This window comes from Balaenoptera physalus, assembly GCF_965194825.1.
Source record: "Balaenoptera physalus genome assembly, chromosome: 14".
NCBI classification, from domain to species: domain Eukaryota; kingdom Metazoa; phylum Chordata; class Mammalia; order Artiodactyla; family Balaenopteridae; genus Balaenoptera; species Balaenoptera physalus.
The window spans coordinates 57,059,547-57,085,272 of NC_138893.1; the positions used below are offsets into that span (position 1 = coordinate 57,059,547).

At 41.8% G+C, this 25,726-nt stretch overlaps 1 protein-coding gene across 8 annotated transcripts in view; it reads right to left on the reverse strand.

The window, feature by feature from the left end:
• The window catches only part of EXOC6 (exocyst complex component 6), a 219,496-nt gene extending 194,137 nt beyond the window's left edge, over positions 1-25,359 (reverse strand). For 3 of the 8 annotated variants that reach the window (XM_082423670.1, XM_082423667.1, XM_082423665.1), the window contains exon 1: positions 1,153-1,305. In XM_082423670.1, coding sequence (XP_082279796.1) covers positions 1,153-1,253 — 101 coding nt within the window. In that variant the 5' untranslated portion in view covers positions 1,254-1,305. Of the gene's footprint in view, positions 1-743; positions 878-1,152; positions 1,306-13,149 lie in introns of those variants that run through there. The other 5 variants (XM_082423664.1, XM_082423666.1, XM_082423669.1 and 2 more) reach the window with 5 other exon arrangements.
• Positions 25,360-25,726: the final 367 nt, after the last annotated feature.

Sequence of the window (25,726 nt, forward strand, 5' to 3'; positions counted from 1 at the left end):
CTGGGCATCTAAACACCTACCCCTCCCCTGTCTACAAATAAAGAATCAAGGTTCAGAGAAGTTAAATGATTTTTGCCCATGACCGCACGCTTCATCAGTGGTTAGACTAGGGTAAACCAAGAACCCATGTCTCCGGATTCTCAGAGCAAGGTGGATTTACATCATAACTTGAACTGGCTTCACTTTATACTACGTCCTCAGTCCACAAAATATACAGCGCTCCATTTCTAGGAATGTATCCTGAAGAAATAATAACGATTAAAGCCCAATGAGTCCCAAGTTCCCTAAGTGAATAATAATTTCATTATCATCACAGCGAAAAATGAAACGTTATGTTTAAAAGGCACTCATCCTTGAAGAAAGTGCCTAACACTCTAATGGATCACTACAGTACCCGGCTAATATTCTATTAGGGCAGCAGGTATTCAGTCTGGAATATTCATTGTTCTTGTACTATTTTTAAAGGGTGGAGATTCTTTTTAAAATAAACTGGGAAATGCATGCAAAATTAATGAAACGTTCGTAAATAAGTAAAAGCTCCCCAGGCTTGCCGAGCGAGCGCATGGTCACATCAGCGCGTTCCCGAGCGTCAGCTCCTCCCCTCCAGCCCACGCTCCCTCCTCGCCCACTCTGGCCGCGCGGGAGGGGAGATAATGGTGCCGGCGTCTCCCGCTCATTTTCAATTCTCCCACGCCCTCGGCAGCCCAGCTCGCCAGGGTTTCCACCTGCGCGAGCCTCGGTACCTCGGTCACGCCACAGCCAAGCCGCCCTCGGCCCCCGCACGATCCGAGAGCCCGGAAGCCCCAAGCGCGTCCTCGAGACCCCAGGCCAGGGCCGGGACTGGACGGCGAAGGCGGGGCGGCGCCGCGGCTCCCGGGGTCAGAGGCGCCTTGGCAGCCACACCCTCCAGCTGCGCGGTGACAGCTCCCGTGGCTGAGGCGGGCCGCGCCGACAGGTGCAGCCTCCCGTGCCGCCCCGCCCCGGTCCCGGCTCAGGTCCCGGCCCGCCGCCCTGAAGCGTCGCCACCCGCCCGCCCCCTCGCGCACCACCTGTCTGGTCGCTCCGCGCGCGACCGGCGGCGGACGACCCGCCCGGCTCCCGACGAGCGGCCGGAGGGGGCAGCCCGAGATCCCGAGAGGATGAGAGCTTTACCGGAGGGTGGGCCCCACGCAGGCGGTGTCGGTGCTCTGGATCTCCTGCAAGATCCGCTCGTGCTCCGGAACGGTGCCCAGACTTTCGCCGCTCTCCGCCATCTTGGCTGGAAGCTGAGGAGTCAGCGAGGCGCGGCGCCGCGAGAACCGCGGGGGCGAGCGGCCTGTGGCGCGAGCGCGAGGGGGCGGGGAAAGGGGCGGGGCGGGCAGCGCAGGGGCGCGCGGGTGGCGTGGGAGGCAGCGCGCGGGCCCGCGACCAGGTGTCGGGTCTCCACACCTGCGGGAGGCCAAGGTACTGCCGGGGGCGGCAGGGAGTGGAGACGCGTCACCTCCAGCTCGCGCTCGGCACTTGTCCCTAGTTGCTATTAACTGGCTGGGCTTTGACATAGATCCCTGTATTCTGTGTGCCCGACCCTCTGCTACGCGCTGGGGATACTTTAGTAATGAGGGAGGTCGACAATCTGTAATAAAAGCTACGGGAACGTTTAACAGGGAGGCCTGATGTACTCTGGGTGGTGGAGAGTCAGAGAAAGGAAAACGTGTACTCAAGAAAAACAAAATGGTGTGTGGGAGTAAGATTTATTTTAGGAATGAGCCAGGAAGATCCCAGCTGGCGACTGCTCTGAGTGGATTCCTGTCCCTGCCCACGCGAAGTCCACAGAGGCCAGTGAACTTGGAAATAAATTATAAGCGACAGGAAAAGTAAATGACGTAAAATTATGACACCTTATGGCAAAGATAAAAGTGCAATGTGTGATTTCATGCCAAAGTCCTTGAACCCAAGTGCCCCCAAGTTGCTGTGTTTGGGATAAGGCGTGGGAGCTCTTGAGAGCAGTGGGCATCAGCGAGATGGGAAAGAAAGGCAGGTGGCTTGGGCAAAGGTACTAGTGTAAAAGAGTTCTGTTTAGTGAAGTGTTTGTGGGACGCTGAGTAAACCAGTTTGTCATGGTCAAAGCAGCGACTGAGAAGGTTAATCAAGAAGAGAGTACATACCTAGCCCTGAGGGACAAATATTTTCTGGTCTCCATTAATCCAGGGCTCTGAATGTCCCTTTGAGGCAACCAAGCTCTTTACTATACAGCTGTGTAACTCACTCCTTCAGTGAGCTTTTTCTAGAAGCTCTTACTACTTCCATCCTCCTGCCACAAAAATCCTGGGAAATGATATTGCATAATAATTAAGAGCATGAACTCTGAAGACTGGTGTCTTCCATTTAATTCCCTGGTCCTTCATTCCACAGCTGGGTGACATTGTGCAAGAAACTAGTTCCTTTATAATTCAGTTTCCCCATCTGTAAATGACCATAATAGTACTGTCTACCTCATTTTGCTGTCCCATGTTGTGTTAGCTTTCTATTATTGCTGGAACAAATTATCCCAAACTTAGCTTAAAACAACTGAAATTTATTATGTTATAGTTCTGTAGGCTAGATGTCTAATACGGGTCTCACTGGGCTGAAATCAAGGTGTCGGCACAACTGTGCCCTTTCCAGAGGCTCTAGGGGAGAATTCATTTCCTTACCTATTTCAGCTTCTAGAGGCCTTCCACATTCCTTGGCTCATGGCCCCCTTCCTCAGTCTTTCAAGCCAGCAGTATTGCATCTCTCTGACCATTCTTCTGTAGTCACATCTCCCTTTGACTCTGACCTAGGCCAGAAAAGATTCTCTGCTTTTAAGGACCCATGGCATTAGCTTTGCCACAACCCCGTAATTCTGGATAATCTTCTATCTCAAGGTCTTAACATTAATCACATCTGTAATATCCCTTTTGTCACGTGAGGTAATATATTTGCAGATTCTAGGGATTAGGACATGGACATTGTGGGGGAACCATTATTCTGCCTGCCACACTTAGTAAGGGCCCAATAGACATTACTAACATATATAAATGTCCTCCTTCCTATTAATGTGAAATTTCTGCCCTCCTTGGAAACTTCAACTCAGATTTATCTCCTTCATAAAGATTTCCCTAATGGATCACAACCTTCTCCACTGACTCTAGATTCAATTTAGCACATATATCCATTCCACCAACAACTGTTTTAAGAGTTTGCACTTGTTTTGATTAGTTCCTTTTTATAATTTGAATTTTGTTTGTTTTGTACAGTTGACCCCCAGGGAACCGAAACACGGCTGACCTCGGTGCACACTGGCTCGGAAGACTAAGGAAGCTCTGCTACATCCAAATACTTATTCTACCAAGAAACCCTATCACAAGCCTGTTTCCACTGTCTTGATGGTACAAGAGAATCCAGATCTTCTCTGGGTAATCTCACTTCCTCAAGCTGTGAAAATATACAGAAAAAAAAAAAAAGAAATCTCTTCCCAAGTCCACCAGCATTTTCACACCACGTTAAGGTCCTTAAGTTCAGAGATGACTTTTTTTTTTTTTAATTTTGCAATTTCTTATAGTTCCTCATAGAATCCTGCACACGGCTGAGAGAAAGTTGGAGGGTCTTCAAACCAGACAATGCTGAAGTTCTGAAGCCATTGGAAAGAGTTCAGGATGAGTTAGAAAGGAGCATTCCAAACAGGTCTGAGTAGGTAGGAGTTTAATTAATCCATTATTGGTAACAATTAGGAATTAAAACAATATCAAATTGTAAAAAGTTAGTTTCTTCAAACTTGCTCTTTATATGTTGACATTAAATACAACATCTTATAATATTGTGTATTCAGTTGCCTTAATAGAAATCTGCAGCACAAACAAAACGTTACCTCAAATTCCCTGATGTTCACTTTTATCAGGAGCTTCAATGCAAGAAATTATATTTATGGACTTTTGTCAGAGGATATAAACTTCATCCATTCCTCTGGTTATTTAAAATTTTATCCTTGGATGGAGCCAAATACCTGTACCTAGACCCTAGTGTTTTGGCCCTTCACACCACTGCTTTTTATTGAGTAGTAAAAAACTGAATTTTTTTCTTAGCAGACTGTGTCCTCAATTGCTGAGGCACCACCACCTGGTGTTAGCATATCTGAAATGCAGGTTCAGCTCTCGAGAGGGGAAAATAAGCCTTTTGAAAACTGAACCTGAAACCAAAACATAAGATCCGAGAACAAATTTTTACTGTCCTACAAAGAGAACAGAAAGCCAGTTCTCTCTGCAGGAAATGGCAGGCTATCTTAGCTCAGACGATGAGCAGGGCCAGAATTCATTGTTCTGAAGAGGAAAGCAAGGTGAGGAGACATAAGGCACGAGCCAGCTTCTTATTTGGCAATGCCCCAGACTTGTGGGGCATTCCTTTCTGGAGTGTTCATCACCCAGACCTTTTCCCCTTCTCTTCTCCAACCCTGATGCCATCTATCTAAACCCAGCTCCAAATGCCCCTGCCCTGGGAAGCCAGCCCTGCTTACATAGTCCTCACTCCTGGCCTGTTTCAACACCTGCCCATAGAGGTTACCTCAACGTTAAGTGGCAGTATCTTCCCCTCAAGTCAAGATGGAAGGAAGTCCATATACCACTTCTCCTTCTGAAACAGCTCTTGCTGGTTCCCTCTGTGACTTCTGACAGTTCCGTGAGTACCTGAAGTTTTTTTGCTAAGAATTTAAAGCTAAATGTCCTAACTAGCTAACTATGTAAATTTTAATTATGGACGTAGATATAACAAACACATTCATGTGAAAAAAGGCCTAGTGCTACATTTCTAAAAGGCTCCAAAATGAAGAATTTCAGCTATAGGCCAAAATAAAAACCATAATAGCTGTTTACTGAGCACTATTTGCTAAGCCCTTTATATTATCTAATTTAATCTTTACTAATTTAATTCATAATTTTTTTGGTAATTAAATTAGTACTAATTTTACTAAAATCTAATTTCACCCTGTGGGGTACTTTTGCTATCTCCAATTTAATTTGAAGAAACTGAGACTTAGAGAGATTAGGTCACTTGTCCAAAGCCACACAGCTAGTGAGTTGGAGAAGATGGAGCTAGTCAGCTGTTCCTGTTTTTCCTGTTAATAAAAAAAATCAGGTAAGAAGACTGTTCCGATGTTGTTTTACCCAAGGAATAAATGACTTAGTCAATCTGGTCTGAAGAGGTTGGGGGTAGTAGGGCACACTGGAAGACAGCACATGCATGTTGAGTTATTTTGGGGGCAGTGGATATTGACTTCCAGAGATCCACCCGAAATCTCTCATCAGGACTCCGGGAGGGAAAAGATATATCAGGAAGACTGACAGAGCAGGAGACTATCAGAGCAAGAGAGCGTTCTGTGTCTTGGCAGGAAACTAACCAGCAAAGTAAGGGTTTAACCTGTAGATAAAATCTTAATCATTAACGACTTACACTTTGAGCCACTTGTCTACAGACTAATAAACAATCTTGGGAAAGCCCCTCCCTCAGAAGGAGGCTGTAGAATGCAGCTGCCCTGGTCTGGCATTTAAATGTTTGGGTTCAAATTCCAATTCATCTCTTACTAGATGTGGGGCCTCGGTAGAGTGACTTAACTTGTCTAAGCCTCAGTTTCTTCAAGTGTGAATTGGGAGCAATAACAGTCCCTAGCTCACCAAGTGGTGTGGAGATTAAAGGAGATAATATATGTATAATGTTGCACGAGCATTGGAGACGAGGATTATCCAACATTTGTTATTAAATCAGGAAGCCCGGAATTTAGCTTCCTCTTTGGTAAAATAAATATAAAAACCAGACACAATATTGTTCTTTTTTTCTAACCATTAACAAAATAGCCTAATTCTGTATCAGAGTTCTCTGAACCTGAACCTCATTTTTTTTTCTGAATGCTGGATGGGAGGAAACTGCCTGAAAGTTGTTCCTGTTGTGGCTGGGGAATCAGGGGCCCTGTCTTTCGGTTAGACCCTTGGTTCTGGATTCACTTTAGTGAGCCCTCCGGATCTTGCTTTAAGTCAAGCGTCTCTTCATTGTCCTTGGAGGCACACACATCATGGTGCCGAACAATCAGCGAGTCTGTCTCCATTTCCAGGCATGGGACAATGTCTGTAGAGTTTACTACCAGCCCAGTTACTATTTGTTAAATAAATAATCCACATGCAAATACTTCTCATGTTAAGCTTAACGTTGTAAAAGCGTGTTTCATGAGGTAGGGTACAGCTCTACAGAAAGATTCCCTTTCTCACTCCTAGGAACCCTATAGCAGACTTCCTGATCTTTATCCTCTCAATACTTTGCTAATATCATTCAGATGTTTCTCAAAGAGTTTAAGAGCCTTTGTTATATAGTTGCAGAACTTTATCAAAATGTAGAGTACAGGCAGTCTTTATATATTGGCTCTTATCCACTAACCCTTCCCTGTGCCTTTTAGCCACTCTTTGGGGCTGTCTTGACAGCTGCTTTCCTCCAGCTTCTACCTTGTTGGTACAGTGACCCCAGGTGGCCATAGTCTGTAGGTGCAAGAGAATGTGAACAAAGCCCAGCCAGGCCTGGGAGGATTCCTGCTGCAAAACTGTGTCCAGGAATCTGTTCCATATCCCACAGGGGAGAACAATAGAAGGAAATCTGAAATTGAAGCCAAATAAAATCAGTTTTTCTGAAATATGGGCCAGTCCTCAAAGAAGTTCAAAAGTAATTAGCCCCAGGTTCTCTTCATTCAACAACAGCTTTTATTGAACGCCTACTGTGTGCCAGGTTCTGCGCTAAGCTCTCAGACAGAGCTGGCTCATCCATGCGGGGCGTAAGAACTGGCTCTTGGCTTAATGCTCTGCCATCACCATCTTGTAATTCTTAATAATCTTTTGAACAAGGAGGCCTGCATTTTCATTTTGCATTGGTCCTGTAAATTGTATCACTAGTCCTGCCCTCGGAACGATGTCCTGAAAGCACCATTACATTGCTCATCCCAAAGCTAAACATTTTAAAGTCCACTGAGCAAAGAGCAACAGTATTTTCTCTGAATTCCATTACCTCCTTCCTCTCCCCACAGCACCCCAGCGCCAGCTTATGACACCATTTTCTCTTCTCTTTCCTCTTTCTTTCCTCCTCGTTGGCTTTTTATTCCTCACTCTTTCCCCACTTAGCTTTTCTTTATTGCCTTTCGCTCTCTCTCCCTCTCTTCTCACTCGTCCTATTTTTTTTTTCTTCTCTCAGCAAAAAAGGATTTAGAAATGTAACTAATGTAATGTAATGAAATGTTAATAAAGATAATAATAGCTGACATTTACTCCCTGGACCTCCCTTTTGTAAAATAGGATCCCTGGACCTCCCTATCCTTCACCCTGATTTGTTATTCTTCATAGCACTTATTACCGCTTTTTAATTTATTTTTAGCTCTCTTCACTAAAATGCCAGCTCCCTGTGAGCAGGGAGTTTCCAGGTCTCTTGATCTTGCTATAGCAACAACAAGACCATTGCCCATCCTCCACCACTGCCTGCCACATTGGAGATGCTCCATAAATATTTACTAACTGAATGAATGAGCATTTGCTATGTATGAGCCACTACATTAAATACACATAATGCCTAATTCATGTAAACCTTTCAATAGTTCTATTAGTAAGTAGTATAGAGGCAAAATTTGAACACATGTCCTTCTGGCTCCAGAGCCCATTCATTTAACCACTAAATAAACAGAACTGTCTCCCTGCTTGGAATACTTAGTTCTCAACATAAAAAAAAAGTTTTTTTAAACTTCTCTCCAGTGTTCTACTGAAGATCAAGCAGCTAATGGTATTATTTAAGTGTTCAGTGAAAATTTGGCAACTACACAGCCCACCGTCATCAGGGACCCCAGGCTTTCCTGAGGTGCTACAGACGTGGCAGGCCTCAGTCATAATTAGGCCCACAGTTATTCCTGAACAGTTTCTCTGGATTCCATTTTATATCCACAGCATGCTGCACACTACACCACTCCCGTTAGAGATTAAATGAGGTCATGATATTACATTAGCATCAAATATAAGGATTAGTAAATAGGATTTTGAAAAGGGATACCTCTCTCCCCTGAATATTAGGCAACCAAAATAAAATTTACATTACTCAATATTTTCCCCCTGCTCAGAATTTCAAGATGTTGTGAGTGCTTGTTTACTTCAACACTCTAAAGTGTATACTATATTATGCTGGAATATATATCCCGGATGTAAATTAGCCATAATAATAATAATAGTTAAAATATTGAACATTTACAATGTGCTAGGCCAGCATTGTGCTAAGCACTTCAAATACATTTGAGATAGGTTTTATTATAATTCCCATTTTATAGTTTCAGAAACTACGGCCAAAATCAAATAACTAATAAATGCTAGAGCTTTGATCTTAACATACTTAATGAAATAAGATTTAACAGAAATCTTACATTTCTGAAGATAAAAACAGCAAGAGCATCCTAGAATGTCTACAGCTGAATTTAACTAGTTATATTTTTTAGTATGTCATTCTAAGATTTTACTGTGTTTACAGTTTAGGTGGTTGTTTTTTGTTGTTGTTGTTTTAATGTTTTCTGTTCTTTCCTAAAAGCATGTTATCTTCATTCTTAAAAACATTAAAGTCAAAGAAATAATAATATCCTGTTTGCTCTTAAACTGTTAAAACTTCATGGTCAGCTTTTGGAAAAGAGCCCGAGAGAGCCTGTGAGTACAAGTGTAAAACAATTATGTTATCATAAAACAATTACAAAAATTTCTTCTGGTACGTCATCATGTACAATTCCCTTTTCCTCCTATTTTTCCCAGCCCTCGGCAGGGCTTTCTTTGGATATGTCCTCTCTTTCTTCCTCCCACGAACACTGCACTGCCCTTCAATCTCTTTATCTCAGTCTCAGCTCTAGCAATGAGACACACTGTAATTTCTGAATTCAAATTGGTTCAGACATGTTATGATTTCAAGACCTGTTCTAAGAGGCTAACAACACACCTGCAGGAGCCTAAGAGGCATAATGAGCCCAGGCTATACCCAGGTGTGAGAGGGTACCCATGGGGGGCCAGGTCTAATGAGCGAGGCCTGGCAGCAGGAAGTTCTAGTGTGGATGTGATGTAAAGATGCTGCTCTACTGTGTTATCCTAAGACCATAGCTACCATTGCTATTTTATCAGAACCACTCTCAACATGAGGATTCAGAAAACCACTACCAATGCACTGGAATTGATATACTACTAGTTGAAAGCTATTAACTATCCTTGTTCAAGGAAGTTGGTAATGCTGAATAAGGCTGACTAAGGTACTAGTGTTGTAGTTTCTTTTCTTTTCTTTTCTTTTTTTTTTTTTTTGGCTGCACCATGGGGCATGTGGGACCATAGTTCCCTGACCAGGGATCAAACCTGTGCCCCCTGCAGTGGACGCATGGAGTCTTAACCACTGGACCACCAGGGAAGTCCCTGTAGTTTCTTTAAGCATGGCTCCAGACAGCCGGTAAGCCTACCAGGGAGAGGCACGCCCCCTAGAGGCAGCAGCTGGCAAGGAGTTGGGCATATCTAGGCCAAATGGAGGAACTGGAGTAAAAATCAGAAAACATAATAAGAATGAGAAAATCTAGTGGAAATTACCATATGGTGGTAACATGATAAAAACAGTGATGCCCAGGGCAAAAGGATTAGGGTAGCAAAACTAATTCCAGACCCCACCTGCTCATGAGTTTTAGCCTACCAAGCATCTGCCAGCCAGGTGATTTTGAACGCCCAAAGCAAAGCCATGCTAGGACAACACAGGCACTAGCGGTAGGCCTTTCTTTACATTTCTCCCTTTTCTTTGAAATTCAGTCACTGTCTGCACGACTAACATCAAATTCCAATTTGCCACCCTGGAAATTTATTCCCCAATTCAATTGTTAGAGCTGCCTGAGATGTCTTTATTGGGTATTTCATTGGCAACACAAATAAACCATGGAAAAAACATAATGTCTCAACTCTCCCCTAAAACCATCTCTCCTTTAAACTTAATACTTTGGGCAGTGGTCCCATTTCACACATAGATGAAAACAAACACAGGACCTCAGAATCATCTGATTCTTGTCCACTTTTCCAGCAAAACAGAAAGAAGACCAAAGGAGTTGACTCAAGGGGCCCACTGGGAGAGTCAGGCAGGAGACAGGATGGGAGCAGCCTTGTATGAAGTCAGGAGGTAGGCGGAAGGCAGTCCGGGCAGGTGAACAAGACTATGGCCATCGACAGTACCAGACAACATGAGTCCCGGTCTCAGCAACCCCGTCACGACTCCTAGGTGGAGGAGACCCATTCTCTCAGATGATGGTGGGGCTAAGTGTGCCAGGAAGCCTTGCACATCCTGTTAAAGAAGGGCTGTTGAGCCATCCTTAAATGACACTAGCAGAAATCATCTCTGGGTTTTGAGTTCCTGAGCTCTCTGAGCTCACCTTGCTAGAGAAACAAACCCCACCTGACCCTGATCTGAACACTGACCTTGAGCAGGGCACTTCAAAAACAAGGTGGGCGGGGAGAGGAAGCTAACAGTTTAGGATTTTACAACAGAAAACGTCTGTAGAAGTAATGCCTTTCTTCCGTGACAGGGAAGAACAACTAGGAGAATTCTTGGATATTTTCTCTACCTCAATTCCCAGGTGCAGGGCTTTCCCAGAGAATGTTTCTCCCCTGTATTCCCAGTCCCATCCTCTCAATGTCCCAACCCTCCCCTCACTGTCCATTCCAGCCCTTAGGCCAATCTCCCTCCAGCCAAACTTCTTTTCCACCCTCTCTGCCTTTAGAACTTGTAACTATTCAAATACTTTAGCCTTCTCTTCTTCCCTGAAATGATGACTTTCTTCCTGGACTACCTTCTTTCTTTTGCCTCGCAAGGTCATCATTAGCTCAGAAGGTCATACAAATTAGTTCAACAAATACTTATCTAGCTACTGTGTGCCTGGCATGGTAGAAGCTTCTGCAGAGGATGCTAAGATATAAGTAAGACACAGGTTGTGCCCTCAGGAGTCTTTAGCCTGAGAATGGTTATAGTATAAAATACACACACACACACACACACGCATCCAAGTGAGTCAGAATAAATGCCCTGGATTCTTTGGGGCTTCAAAGGACGAAACGCTCACCTGTGGTTGATGGATCAGAACATTTGAGCTGTGCCTTGCAAGATGGGCTGGATTTTGGCAGGAAGAAATAAGAGTGAAGGATAATAAAGGAAAGGAACCATGAGCACGAGAAGGAAGAAAATCTCAGGGCATATTATCAAATAGTAAACACTCCAGTTTGGCCAAAATGGAAGTCCTGTCTTTATTTTCCAACCCTCATATTTGGCCACATGAGCTGATTATGTTCCATAAGAGCAGTGAACCAGAATAGGTGACATTGGAATATCAATGACACGCACAGGGATGTGTAGAAAGGCGTCGAATGCTAGCCTAAGAAGTCTTCATCTAATCAATGATTACAGCAACAGTTTAGGAAAACTAATTTTGGTGAATATTGTCCCAATTAAAGGCTTGTTAGGAGCTCTGTGTCTACCTTCCAAAATAACATTGAGGTGTTTTAGCAGTAGCCTTTGGAAAAGACCTCTCTTACTTATTCAAAGACCTTATTCAATAACCCAAATACAAAGCTAACTGGGCATTCCAGGTCCACTGGTGGTGATGACAGGCAGCACCTGGAGAAAATATTTGTGCCGTGTCTACTCTTGTGATGCTGGGAGAGTGCTGTGACTGCCAGATCTAAACCAATTCTTTTCTTTAGGAAGACCAGGTACAAGACTGGGGATATTTGCCCTCCGAACAGAGGGTAGGACAGATCCAAGAATCAAAGCAGGAAGTCAGGTCCAGTACCAGAGCAAGACTAGCTGATAGTTCCAAGGATGGATGAAACCTGTAGATGTTGGCCAGGGTTGTGAGACCAGGAGAGAAGTAGAGAGGGTCAGGGGTGAAGACCAAGGGCTCTACAGCAGGAGTAGCAGCAGAGGCCACAGTAATCAACACACATCCAGGCTCCCTTTATCCCCCTCTCATGTTTCCCTTTAGACTTCTGACCTAGCCAACAGGCAGATGCACAAGTTTGAGAAGATGCTAGTACAGTATAAAGTATGTTCCATTTGGAAAAAATTACTACGTTTCCTGTTAGTGAAAAGCTTTGGTTTCTTCTACCTGTTGAATAGGGTAAAAATCACCTGCCCTTCTTCAAGGATGTTCATGATGCTCAGATAAAATGAAGGTGTAAGGAACAGTTATAATGGAGTCGTAATTATTTTTCAACTGCACCTACATATTGATAGCCCAAGAATCAACCAATAAATATCAATATCTTCCCATACCCCCAACACTACCCTAGACCCTTTGAAAAGATTCAGAATTTATTTAATGCAAAATCAAATTTAAACATTTGGGAGAAATTTATTCAGATTTAAACTGTAGGATTTCAAAGCATTTTGTCCTGGATCTTTCTGAGACTGAAAAGACAACAGCAAAAAAAAAAAAAAAAAAAAATCCTTTCACTTAATCTACAAATATTAGTCAACAAATATTTATTGTCTGTCACTGTCACATTCAGTGATTGCCATCCTGTTCCCACACTGATAAGTGTCAGGTACAAGCAGACAGTCAAAAAGAATTAAATTTTTAAAACTGCCTGTTTAACACAGAGATACATGGTCTTTCATTTTAATCCTGTCCTTGAACTATGCAAATTAATCCCCATCTTACCAAAGAAGCTATTTTTAAATCTTATATAGAAATAGAAAATACATATCCGAAAGGTCACCATATACCCAAGAGAAGCAACAATACAAGTAAGCATTCTACCTTTTTTTCCTACAACTCACATCCACTCAAATATAAATGAGTTTCAATCTATTTGGAGTTGGCATGAGGTCCTTTTTGATCACTTGAAAGTCATTTCTATTTTTTAACCTTGTGGTGATGAATCATAAAACAAATACAATGCAAAAAAAAGTGGATTATTTATTTACTGTCATTCCTCTAAGGATAAAATTTTGAGATTAGGTATGTACAGAGTTGTAACCATTTTTCAAAAATTATTTTTTATTCTGTTTTAGAGAAAAGTATAAAAAGAAGTGAATAAGACTACCTTATCACCACTAAAGAAGAAACAACAAAATATAAAGGAGCCCTACCTTAGAGTAGCTTCAATGGGCAGCTCAAAAGACTGAATCTCAGCCAGGACATTCTCATAGGTTTGATCTGGGTCTTCCACCAACATTGCTCCTGATTTTCCAGCCGCAGACATCAGATTTTAAGTGCAAAACAGTTGTAATTTATAAGAGAAATGCACTTTTCCTTATAATTATGACAAGGGTTCTGTGTTCACCCAGAGTAGCAGCAAAAACTGAGCTCACTGTCTGACTTCATGCTATCAAAATCCTTGCTTCCAAGAATGTTGCACAGCTGTTGCTGTCCTGTCTCTACGTATAACATTTTATTTATTATTAACCTTGACACAGTTCAGAAAGTTCCTGCCTGATGCCTGCTGTATTTATTTACTTGTTTCTCAAAGACAGTAACTGCAAACTTTGGTAGGAATTAGAAGAATTATACTATAAAAAGTTATTAAGTACAATCGACTTGTTAGGGCACATATTTTAATGTTATTTATGCTAAGTACACCATGAAAGCTATGCTCCTAGTTATTGCTGCAACTATACCCTTGCCCACAACCCTAAAATATATAACAATCAGAGAAAAACATAACAATCCTATAGGATATAATTTTGAGGTCACTGGGCAAGCACCTTGGTTCCCCATCTGTTTCACTTCTCCACACTACTCACTGCTGTGTGAAGTTCCACCATTATAGAGCCATTCCTTTTTTTGTCTCCTGTTCAAATACAAATGCTCCTGGAAGTAAGTTTTTATCCTTATCAGTCATTTATGCCTTACTGTGAGTGAGTTTGCTAGACCCTTTCTGCAGGATAGATTTTGACGGGAAGGGTGAAAGCATGGAGGTGCCAGGACGTTAAGGGGCCTGGTTGCCACTGAGAGGAAGAAAGTTTGCAAGAACTAGAGGCCTAAAATATCAAGGAAAAATGTGGCCGACAGCCAGCCCCAAGCAGGCCTAAAAAATTAAATGGGTACATATTTCCCATTACCATTTGTACTAGATCTGCCTCAATTCTGAGTTTAACCTCATGCTTTCTTGCCCAGTACAAGAAAGTGGGTACTTAAGGGATGAGTAGGGACTTCCCTGGTGATCTAGTGGTTAGGGCTCCATGCTTCCACTGCAGGGGGCACGGGATCGATCCCTGGTTGGGGAACTAAGATCCCGCATCCCACATGCCTCGCAGCCAAAGAAAATAAAAAATAAAGGGATGAGTAGTGACATTCTTTCATATGAATCTACTTTTTTAAAGTTTTTATCAGATTTGTTAATAATGCTCCAAAAAGAAGTTGAAGTTCTTTCTCCTCAAAACGTACTATTCATGTAACCACAAGGCACATGTCATAAATTGCATCCACTTTTCACTTTTCCCTGCGTCCATACCCTTGCCAGTGCCTCACCGAGCGTCCTTCCGTGCCCCAGGACTTTGGGCTTAGCCCATGAGTTCTGCTGGCCAATGATATATGAGCTGAAGTGACAGTATGTGAGCTCCAAGCCTGGGCTTTGTAAGGCCTCACATATTTCTCTTTGCCCTCTTGCACCTCTGCCATCGCCTGAGAAAAACATGCCCTGGCTAGCTTGCTGGTCCAAGGAGGATGAGAGATGCATGAAGCAGAGTCATCCCGACTGATCCACAAAACTGCAGGGAGAAGCTTATTTTCCCATCCAGCTGCAGCATTCTGATGCAGAGCTGCTCACTCTAGCCCCAGCCAGATCAGCCATGCCGCAAATACCCACAGACACAGGAGCAATAATGAATGATGGTTCTTCGCAGCCACTGAGTAATGGGTTATACACAGCAATAGCAAACCAATGCAGCATTCTTCACATCAATTCCACCAATAGGCTCAACTCTTAGCCCTAGCTTTCCTCCATGGCAGAACAGAAGAAATGCATCAGGAATATGTCTAACACCATTTCCCCTCCTTCAAGACCTGACACAAAACAGTAGTTTTCCAGGGGGCTTCTCTGGTGGTGCAGTGGTTGAGAATCTGCCTGCCAATGCAGGGGACACGGGTTCGAGCCCTGGTCTGGGAAGATCCCACATGCTGCGGAGCAACTGGGCCCGTGAGCCACAACTACTGAGCCTGCGCGTCTGGAGCCTGTGCTCTGCAACAAGAGAGGCCGCGATAGTGAGAGGCCCGCGCACCACGATGAAGAGTGGCCCCCACTTGCCACAACTAGAGAAAGCCCTCGCACAGAAACAAAGACCCAACACAGCCAAAAATAAAAAATAAATGAATTTTAAAAAAAAAAACAAAAAAAAAACCCAGTAATTTTCTATCTTGTATTAAAGTCATTTTTGTGCAGGGTTTTTAATTTATACCGAATTATCAGATTATTTAAGAGCAGAATGTCTATTTGATTTGTATTTGTATTCCCTGTAACACAACACACTGCCCTGTGTAACAGTAGGTGCTCAAGAAATGCTTATTGAATGAATGAATGATTGACAGCAAAGCTACAAGCTAAGAGTTACTTCTGCCTTATGCCCAAGTGTTGGTCCAAATGATGCAAAAATATGGGACTTCCAGATTGAATTTATCAGACTATTAGAAAACATAAATTCATGATAGGAAATCAGTCTGGTCATAAGAGAGTATTGGTCATCACTTTATTATATAGTAGAGAACAACTTCATAGGTAATGCCACATACACATGAACATATATCTGTGATGACCCACTGAGCCTTAAATATAACATAGTTTAAAAATTGATTTTTCTCCCCACATACCCCAGATTTTTATTTTTAAAATTTTCATACTTACAGAAGAATTACAAGAACAGTCACATAACCTTCATCTGATTCATCAATTGTTAACATTTTGTTACATTTGCTTTCTCTTTCTCTTTCTCTCTTTGTTTATTCAAGGGGATTTTATAAGGTAGGCATACGCTTTTAATACACAGAGTGATAAAACTGTGTTAATTTAAATAGAGTATTTTTAGAACAGTATAATGCTATAAAGTAGTATAATTAATGAACCACAATAGCTTTGACTCATAGTTACTGCCCTACGCTGTTCCTACTACACAGCGCTGTTATACTCTTCCTGTACAGCCAGCCCCACCAGGAGACTCAAAGTCTTCCATCCTGTTGGCTTGATTGCCTCCCTCCACCCCTTAGCTCTCCCCATACCTCCTCTACTCCCACCCCATCCCTTCTGCTCCTCCCACTTCTGTTAAGTGAATTTTCTCTCTGCTTCTTACTTTCTTCTAAGCCGTGTAAGACGCAGGCTACAACTTCCTGTTTCCACTGACTAAACCAGCATCTTCCTTTTATTCAAAACTTTCCTTGAGTGCCATTTCCTGCCGGAAGTCAGCACAGATTGAATGAACAGGAGAGGATCTCCTCCCAAAAGTAACAGTCAGAAAAACAACCTCCCCTATCCCATAAAGCTGACAACAAATTCACCAAATAAGGAAAAGAAAAGGAGGTAATGGAAAAATTTTAAACAGCCATATTCCAAGATGCCCATAAAAGAGAATGGGGAGTAAGACTGGAATGTTCCCAGTCTCAACCCTTAACCTCGCCTCCCAGCTGCAGCTCAAACTCTTTTATAGTCCTATTTTCTGGGATCAAGCCTGACCACTGACAGGAGATGATTAAGTAGCTCTAGGCCAGTGGTTCCCAATGGGTGATCTTGTCTCCTCCCACCCCTAGGGCAATGCCTGGAGACATTTTTGATTGTCTCAGCTGGAGGTGGGTGCTACTGACATCCAGTGGGCAGAGGCCAGAGGTGCTGCTAAATGACGCACGATGCACAGCACAATCCCCCACAACAAAGAATTATCTAGCCCCAAATGCCAGTAGTGCTGAGACTGGGAAATCCTGCCCTAAGCAGATCTTTGGGACACATCATCAGGCTATGTGTGGTGTTGATATGGCCCTGGTCCTGGGCCCCTTTCTAGGCATTTTTTTCCTGCTCTGTAACTAAGTCTTTGTTCTATTAATCTGCTAGGAACTCTCTAGAACTAGAAACTGACCCTTTAGAAAAAGTAAGTTTATTATTCAAATAAAACCTGGTTGGTTTTTTGCATTCCTCCCTCACCAAAACTGGAATCCCAGCCTCCTTACTCTATACTGGAACCACCAATGGGAAACATTATGCTCATGGGTTTCATTGGCACAGGTGCCCCTTCTGCAATTTGCAGTCTCTAGGAAACAACTGGGAGCCTGTGGGCAAGGCAGGGGTGGCCAGAAGGTAGAAGGATACCAAAAGAGGTGGACTAGCCTGACAATTCTCACCTGGTGTTTAGTTCTGTTAAGAGGCTTGGTGGAATCCGAGTTCCACCCTTCCACCCCTACCGCATACCTTCCTGTAGAGGTAGTTTCCTCACCTTTATAGATGATTCTCACACCTCTATATGTCTTGATGGGTCCAGAAAATTTAAAAAACTGTTACCTAGGAATAAAAGAGAATTTCTTAATATAATAAAAGGAGTCTATCCAAACAAACAAACAAACAAAACAAAACAAAACCAAAAAAACCTCATTAACATCTTACTTGGTGACAAAATGTTAAACGTTGGCCTCCTCAGTTCAGGGAAAAAACAATCATTAACTCTATTTGAAATTGACCTGGAAGTCCTAGCCAATGCAATGAGGCAAGATAAAGAAATAAAAGATATAAAGGTTGGTAAGAAAGAAGAAAAACTGACATTTGCAGAATACATGATTGTATTAAGTAAATACAGTAAGTATCTAGGAAGTTGATGTGCTGACTAACTAGGACTTGAGGGTCTATTGGGCCACAGCTGAAAGTGCTAACAAAATTTTAAAACATTAAGGAATGACAAGGTCCAAGATTTCAGAAAGGCAGAATGAGGATTACAAACCCAGTGGGGCCAGAGGTCAACACTGAGGTAGGGGCCTGTGAGATAAGCAAAAGCACAAGAAAATCAGGAGCAGCCTGGATGTGGGAACTCCTGAGCAATTATCTAGAATGACCTTTAGCTTTTGAAGATGACTTTTATAAACTCATTTGGTATGGTAAGTGGATATTCTAACTTTTAGGGTCAGGGATGATGCCACAGGTAGCAGCAGCTCTTCATATGTCATAATATATAATCTGCCTTTCACCTCTGACTTGCTGCCTTACCATACACATCTGACAGTGTAACTTAAAATACAGGAACACTGCCCAGGTATAATATATGTGCACAGGAGTTTTCCACTTCCTCCCCCATAAAACTCAACGTGTGAGCTTCTAACCCCCACGATGGTGACTTGTGTTTCTCTGGTCCTACCTTCCCCTACCTGGTATCTTCTCTGGCCAGCAACTGAGCTCTCCTAGGCCAGACTTGTCTCTGGTAGCTGGCACAGGGAACCATCTTTTTCAGCATTTCTCCACCTCTTCCTTTCTTCCTCTCTGTCTTCTGTTTTAATCTTCCGAGACATCAGGTACTTGTCATTCCTAACCCCCTTGTCATTCTCATCCAAATAATCACTTTGTTACACATGCACACACATTCAAGCATGTACATACACACACAACTTCTCTAAAACCATAGTATTTTTAAATGGAAGGATTATCTTCAAGCTCTAAAATTGAAGGTCAAGGAGATTTTTTTTTTTGTAATTGCCTAAGATTTTTATGTGTTTGTAACAGAACACAGAAAAGAGTGTAAACCTCCTGACTTGTAGTCCAGTGTTCCTCCGCTGTGCTATTCTGACTTTTTTTCCTCTAACTCTACCCCACCATGACTAGCATCTTTGGTAAGCAAAGAAATTTATCTCAATCAGAAATAATAAACATATTTTTTAACAAACACCTACATAGCAATTAACATATGGCAGACATTGTTCTAAGCATTTTACAAATATTAATTCATTTAATCCACACAACTTCCTATGAGGCTGATTATTATTATCTTCATAAACGTATAAGTAAATCATGTAATCCAACTGCTAAAAGTCTAGTGCAATTTTAGGCTGCGCTAATAACAGTACAGAGTTCAGTGCAAAGAAGGCTAAAATTCAATTGTATTCTGTGCTCTCCTTCTGATATTCACTTGCCTCACTCCTTCATGTCCTTCAGGCCTTTATTCAAAAGTCACCACCTCAGTGATGCCTTCACTGGAAACAAAATCCAACATTTTAACTTTGATCCAGAACTCTCTATCCCCACTACTTCCTCCAATGTATTTATTTATTTTTGTTGTTGTTGTTATTTTTTGGCCACACCTCATGGTATGTGGGATCTTAGTTCCCCAACCAGGGATCCAACCTGCGTCCCCTGCAGTGGAAGCACGGAGTCTTAACCACTGGACCACCAAGGAAGTCCCCCTCTGCTTTATTTTTCTCTCTCAATATTTATCATCTTTGAACATACCATACACTTCACCTGTTTTATTTATTACCTGTCTCTCCTCTTAAAATGTAAGATTAATGAAGACAGGGAATTTTTTTCTGTTTTGTTCACTGAGGTATCTCCAGAGACTAGAACTGTGCCTGGCAAAGAGGGGACACTCAACAGTGTTTGTTGACTGGATGATGAATGAATAAATGAGAAAACATACAGATGAGAAAGGAGAAAAATAAATACCTGAATAATTATAATATATGAAGGCAAGAGATGAGTACTAGAAAAGAAGAAGGGATAAAAATGCCAGGAAGGGCAACCCAAGTGTCCACTGAAAGATGAATGGATAAACAAAATATAATACAAACATCCAATGGAATATTATTCAGCCTTAAAAAGGAAGGATATCCTGTCACATGCTCCAACATGGATGAATCTGGAGGACATTATCCTAAGTGAAATAAGCCAGTCACAAAAAGACAAATACTGTATGATTCCACTTATATGAGGTGTCTAAAATAGTCAAATTCATAGCAACAGAAAATAGAATGGTGGTTGCCAGGGGATGGGAGGAGTGGGAAACAGGGAGTTGTTGTTTAGTGGGTATAGAATTTCAGTTTTGCGAGATGAAAAATTTCTGGAGATCTTGATACACAACAATGTGAATATACTTAACACTACTGAACTGAACACTTAAAAATGGTTAAGATGGTTTTTAAAAAAATACTGGGAAAGCTCAGGAGAGAACAAAAATAGCCATGTAGGAGGGACATTGGTACTGAAAATTGAAGAATGGGTACTATTTGGATATTCTAGGGTGGTGAGGGGACTCACAGCCCATTCATATGCAAAGCAGCTGGTGGGAACACGGACCTCTGATGTAGAGAGAGGGCATGGCCAGGGAATTGAGTGAGGCCAGGGTGGTAAACAAGGGTTGCTTGCTGGAGACAGGTGTGGAGATGGAGAAGTAAACAAAGATTGTTCCCTTGTTGTTGTTTGCTGCTACTGTTACTATACCCACAGCAACTAACAGGATGGCTGGCACTAGTTAGGTGTTCAATAAATATTTGTTCAGTAAATAACCTTGACGCAGCAGTACAGTGCTTTGTAAGTAATAGGCAACCAATAAATATTTGATCGTGATATCACAGAGTTTGTCTTACAAAGGCTATCTAAAATAAAATAGTTAAAAGTTGTTTTAGTTATATTAGCATTATTATTTCAACATTAGGAAACCTTTCAAGACGCTCAATTAAGGAGACTCTCAGCAATATGGTTAGTTATTTGAAAGTTAGTTTTTTCAGAAAAATCTATGGTATCCAAAATTGTGTTTCCAGAGGGCCATTCTATATATTTTTCCTATCATCTTCAAAATTCAGGATGTAAAATTTCATTACAAAAAGCATTTTGGTCTTTTAATGAATCAGTGTTTTCTCAATAAACTATATTCCTACTGTTCTTTTTTTTTTTTTTTTCCTACTGTTCTTTAAAGAATAAATTTTTTTTTTTCTGGCTGTGCTGCGCAGCTTGTGGGATTTTAGTTCCCTGACCAGGGATTGAACCTGGGCCCTCAGCAGTGAGAGCGTGGAGTCCTAACCACTAGACCACCAGAGAATTCCTAAGAATAAAATTTTTAGGTAATTAAAAAAATTTTTTTTAATCTGTTCTAAATTTCTTTCTTTCTTTTTTATTGGCCACACTGCACAGCATGTGGGATCTTGGTTCCCCCACCAGGGATCGAATCTGCCCCCCCCTGCAGTGGAAGCGCAGAGTCTTAACCACTGGACCACCAGGGAAGCCCCTGTTCTAAACTTCTGATACAACTCACCATATTTTTCTGTTTATAAACTCATAGAGGACACGGTGTTTCCATGAATATTATATCATTACTGTTATCTGAGCTTCTACTCCCAGGAACATGCCATGGTTCTGTACATCTTGGAAACTTTATACATGCTACTTCCTTTATCTAGAGTACCCTCCCAAAACTTGTTTTCTTGTAGGGAACATGGAGATAATAACAGTATCACCTACCTCATATAGTCATTGTGAAGATTACATGACTTTTGAACATTTATTAGGTAGAGCACTCTGGAGAGTGTTTGGCACATGGACATCAGTGTCGGCTGTTACTGTTACTTATCTTTCAAGGCCTTGTTCAAATGCCTGGCTGTGTAGAATGATTTGCTACTATCTCCCATAACTCTCAAACATGTCTATCCAAGCTCTTACCCCTATTGTTTTTCTGTTAGATATTTACCTACCTTACTGGACTGTGAGCTACACAAAAGCAAGGAACGTGCCTTATGTTTCTTTATATTCCAAGCATCTAGCATGATGCATGGTGGGCATGTTCTGAATGAATGGAAGACTTCAGTGGGAATGATGAAGACAGTATGACTCCAAAACAACACTGAGTAGTGTTTCCTGCTTAATTAAATTGACATTTTTCTATTTTGCCAAGGAAATTCTGAATTAATTGTTTTAATTAACTGTGATTATTGCTTTTCCTTATCTTCGTGCAAATCTGGGGTTTCATTAAGAGAAGGGGAAGGTAAAATATCTTCTACCACTCACTGTTTTTCTGAGTTCTCAATAAACATAATTGCTCTGGTAGAAATAGCTTCCCCAAGTAAATACTTGAAACTTATACCTCTTACGTTTGCTATGCTAGGGTGTTCTGATGGAAAATTTTTAGGGCGCCCTTGTTGATCTTTTTCCAAGTGTAAATCTTATGTTCATCCTGGCGATAATCAACAGCGTCAGTTCTATTGTCACAGAGCTAGATTATGGCGCTACCTAGTGGTCAACTTTGGTCACAGAGTTCATTGAAACTGGCTCAGGCCCTTCTAGGTTTTAATTTTATTTTTTACATTGGCAATTGTAAAACGTCATCAGAAATCACTAAATATCTTGCTCTCTTTTTTCTAGTATTTCTGGTAACTGTTCTATGTGTCTTTTATCCTCCATTCATCTAGTTCAGATCTCTTCAGCAGAACTGAGAAGACGTTATGCAAAGCCTATTACCAAGCTGCCAAAAAAAAAAAAAAAGCTACCCTTTTCTCCCACAGGAAAACCTGGATCTTTACTGTCAGAATTCAGGACACTAACTTCTTTGGGCCACGACATGAGAGGATAGTTTACCTTGTGCCCCATCTGAGTCTACGTACGTCTGGCAGGCAGCCCATGGCAAGTACATCCTTCTTTGCACACATTCTTCTAAACAATCATCTCTTTTCCCTCTTTTGAAACCAAACAATTCCCTCAAAAATATGGTTTCAGGCATAAAATAGGAAATAGTACTAAACAAACGGAAATGTTTTGCTTTAAATACTGAAGCCATTTGTTTACATTAAGAAACAGTTTGCATTCAAAGCCCATAATTGAAAAGAAACATGAATCATCAATCACAAGGGGACTTTATAGATAAGAAATCGGTGCTGGCCTGAACAATTGTGTTAAACACGAACAACTGTTCTTGGGAGCTTTTGCTGAGTCATTTTTCAGGAAGTGGGCTGTCCAGGGAGATTTCTACAGGAGGAACAATTGACAATATTTTCGTATTAATAACCTCCAGTTACTTTATTGTTCTCCAAACTTTTGTTAATGAGTACTTTCCTGTTCAGTGAAAAAAAAAATTAATCAAAAGACAAAGCCTCATCTGATTTATTTTTATATGTTTGAGGTTCTTTTCTTCTGTAAGTGATACTAAATATATTTAAGTAAGAGTTATAAAACATCCTCATTCCTGAGCATAATATCAGGAAATATTTTGTTCTGAATCTTTTTTTTTTTTAAATATGTGCTATAGTATATACTGGACACATTTCTTAGAGTGATTCCAAATAATCATTTTGGATTCAAATTCCTTTCAAGGCAGTAGCAATGTTTCCACCTGGTTTGGAGCCTCTTCTGCCCAACTCTTTCTGAGATTTCTCTGTTACCCTCCTCAGATAAGGGACAATCAGTGTGGGCTCCTGGACACCAACTAAAAGATTAGGCCATTCATACAAAGTACCCTCAGAAAACTCTCCAGTAAGAGGGTAGAGGACAGACAGGGTCAGTGAGTTCCCCAGAGACTCCCAAGTAGACACACTTTTTGGTCCTGTCCACAAGCACTGAACCTCTTTCTCTCTTAGTCTGTGACAAGGGACTGAGATCATCTGCCTATGGAATTGGGGATAGTCAACTGCAAACTAAGATCATTGTGTGATTATGATTTCTGTTAGTATAAGTAATTATCATGCTTGTGGTCCTGATTTAACACAAATATATCTCCCACAAAGTGCCCCTGCTCCACCTGTCCCCACAGAAGCCCTGCTGAGAAATCCTCACTTCACATGCACAGTGTAGCTTTCCTTCCATGCTAGGTGATAAACAAAGTGGTCCAGCTATGCAGGCAAGTAGCAGAATCAAAGTAGGTTTCTGTGTAGTGTAGCAGTTACATGCATAGACTCCAGAGTTGGACTTCCTGGGTTCAAATCCTATCTCTGCTAATTATTAGCTATGTGACCTTGGGAACGCTTCTGTGTCTGGAGTTTCCTTATGTACATAATAGACAAGCTCCTATCTCATAGATTTGTTGGGGAAATTAAATTAATTAATGCATGTAAGTTCTTCAGAACAGTGCCAGGAAAGTAAAAAAAAAGCACTATGGAAGAGTTAGGATGATGCCATTGCTTAATAAGGAACCACATTATGAACCATTGAGGATAATTTTTTGTTTTTTTTAAATCAACTGCTTTATAATTTTGTTATAGTAAGTAGTATTGTTCTCCTATATCCTTTAAAATGGACATAGGCAGATGTTTCTCTGATGCTCAATAGTCAGAGTTTTGAAAATGTCAGTGACCCATAAAAATGTTAGGAGACTACAATACTCATATGCTTATTATAAAGTTATTTCCTATGTACCAATCTTTAACTTCTGTTCGTTTACTCATCGTTGAGAAAAGAAGCTACACATTTAAGTACCTTCTATGTACTAAGCCCTCGAGAAATCCACAGGTCAGTGGAGAAATTTCTCCTTTATTCCAACCAGCTTGAGAGTAGGGGTCTGGGAGTGAGACACCTACAGTCTACGCCCAGGATGGCGTGCACACCTGCTGAGAGAATTACCCTCTGGGCCTCAGCGTCAGGCTTTGAATGCAGATCCGTCTACTTCCAGAGCTGATAACCACTATGTCTCCCTGGCTCATTGAAGCTTCACAACCCAGGACAGTCCCTTTTACCTGAATCCTAGAACCTTCCATTCCATGTGCAACCCCAGCGTTAATCACCTATTTGGTCTACCCTAGGCTCCTGGAGTTTATTTTATAGGGGTAAAGAGATGAATCAAGATTCTAATCTAAAGAGGGAACTCCCTGGCAGTCCAGTGGTTAGGACTCTGCGCTTTCACTGCCAAAGTCACGGGTTCAATCCCCAGTCGGGGAACTAAGATCCTGCAAGCCGCGTGGCACAGTCAAAAAAAAGATTAGAAAAAGAACCCCAAATCCCAGGAAGGAACCTCAAAAGAAAAAGGATCTGATTAAATGCAATTTTAGTGTTTCATTTTCTGCTTTGACATTCCCCAATGATAACTAAAGGACTGTACTGCGGAGAAAGGGGAAAGCTGCCGTTTTCTTGTGGTTTTCCTTCACATCTCCCTGGCTTCTCCTTCTCAGCCTTCATCGTAGGCTTCTTTTCATCAGTCTGTCCTTTACTATTATTTTTTTTAATATATAAACTTTATTTATTTATTTATTTATGGCTGCATTGGGTCTTCATTGCTGCATGCAGGCTTTCTCTAGTTGCGGCGAGCGGGCTTCTCATTGCGGTGGCTTCTCTTGTTGCAGAGCACAGGCTTTATGTGTGTGGGCTTCAGTAGTTATGGCTCGCAGGCTCTAGAGCGCAGGCTCAATAGTTGTGGCGCAGGGGCTTAGTTGCTCCCGGCATGTGGGATCTTCCTGGACCAGGGCTCGAACCTGTGTCCCCTGCATTGGCAGGTGGATTCTTAACCACTGCACTACCAGAGAAGTCCCAGTCTGTCCTTTAAATGTAGTTGTTTCCCAGGAATCTGTCCTCAACTACCTTTTCTTCTTACACTAGACTCTATGATTTCATCTTCCACTTGTATATTGATGAGTCCTAAATCCAGATCTTCAATTGCACGTCTCTCTTAAGCTCCAGACTTCATTTCTAACAACCTACATAACATCTCCACCAGAATATCCTGTCTCATCAGCACCTGACATTCAGCATGTCCCAAGCTGAACACAAATTTCTTCTCCATCTTAGTCTGTTTGGGCTGT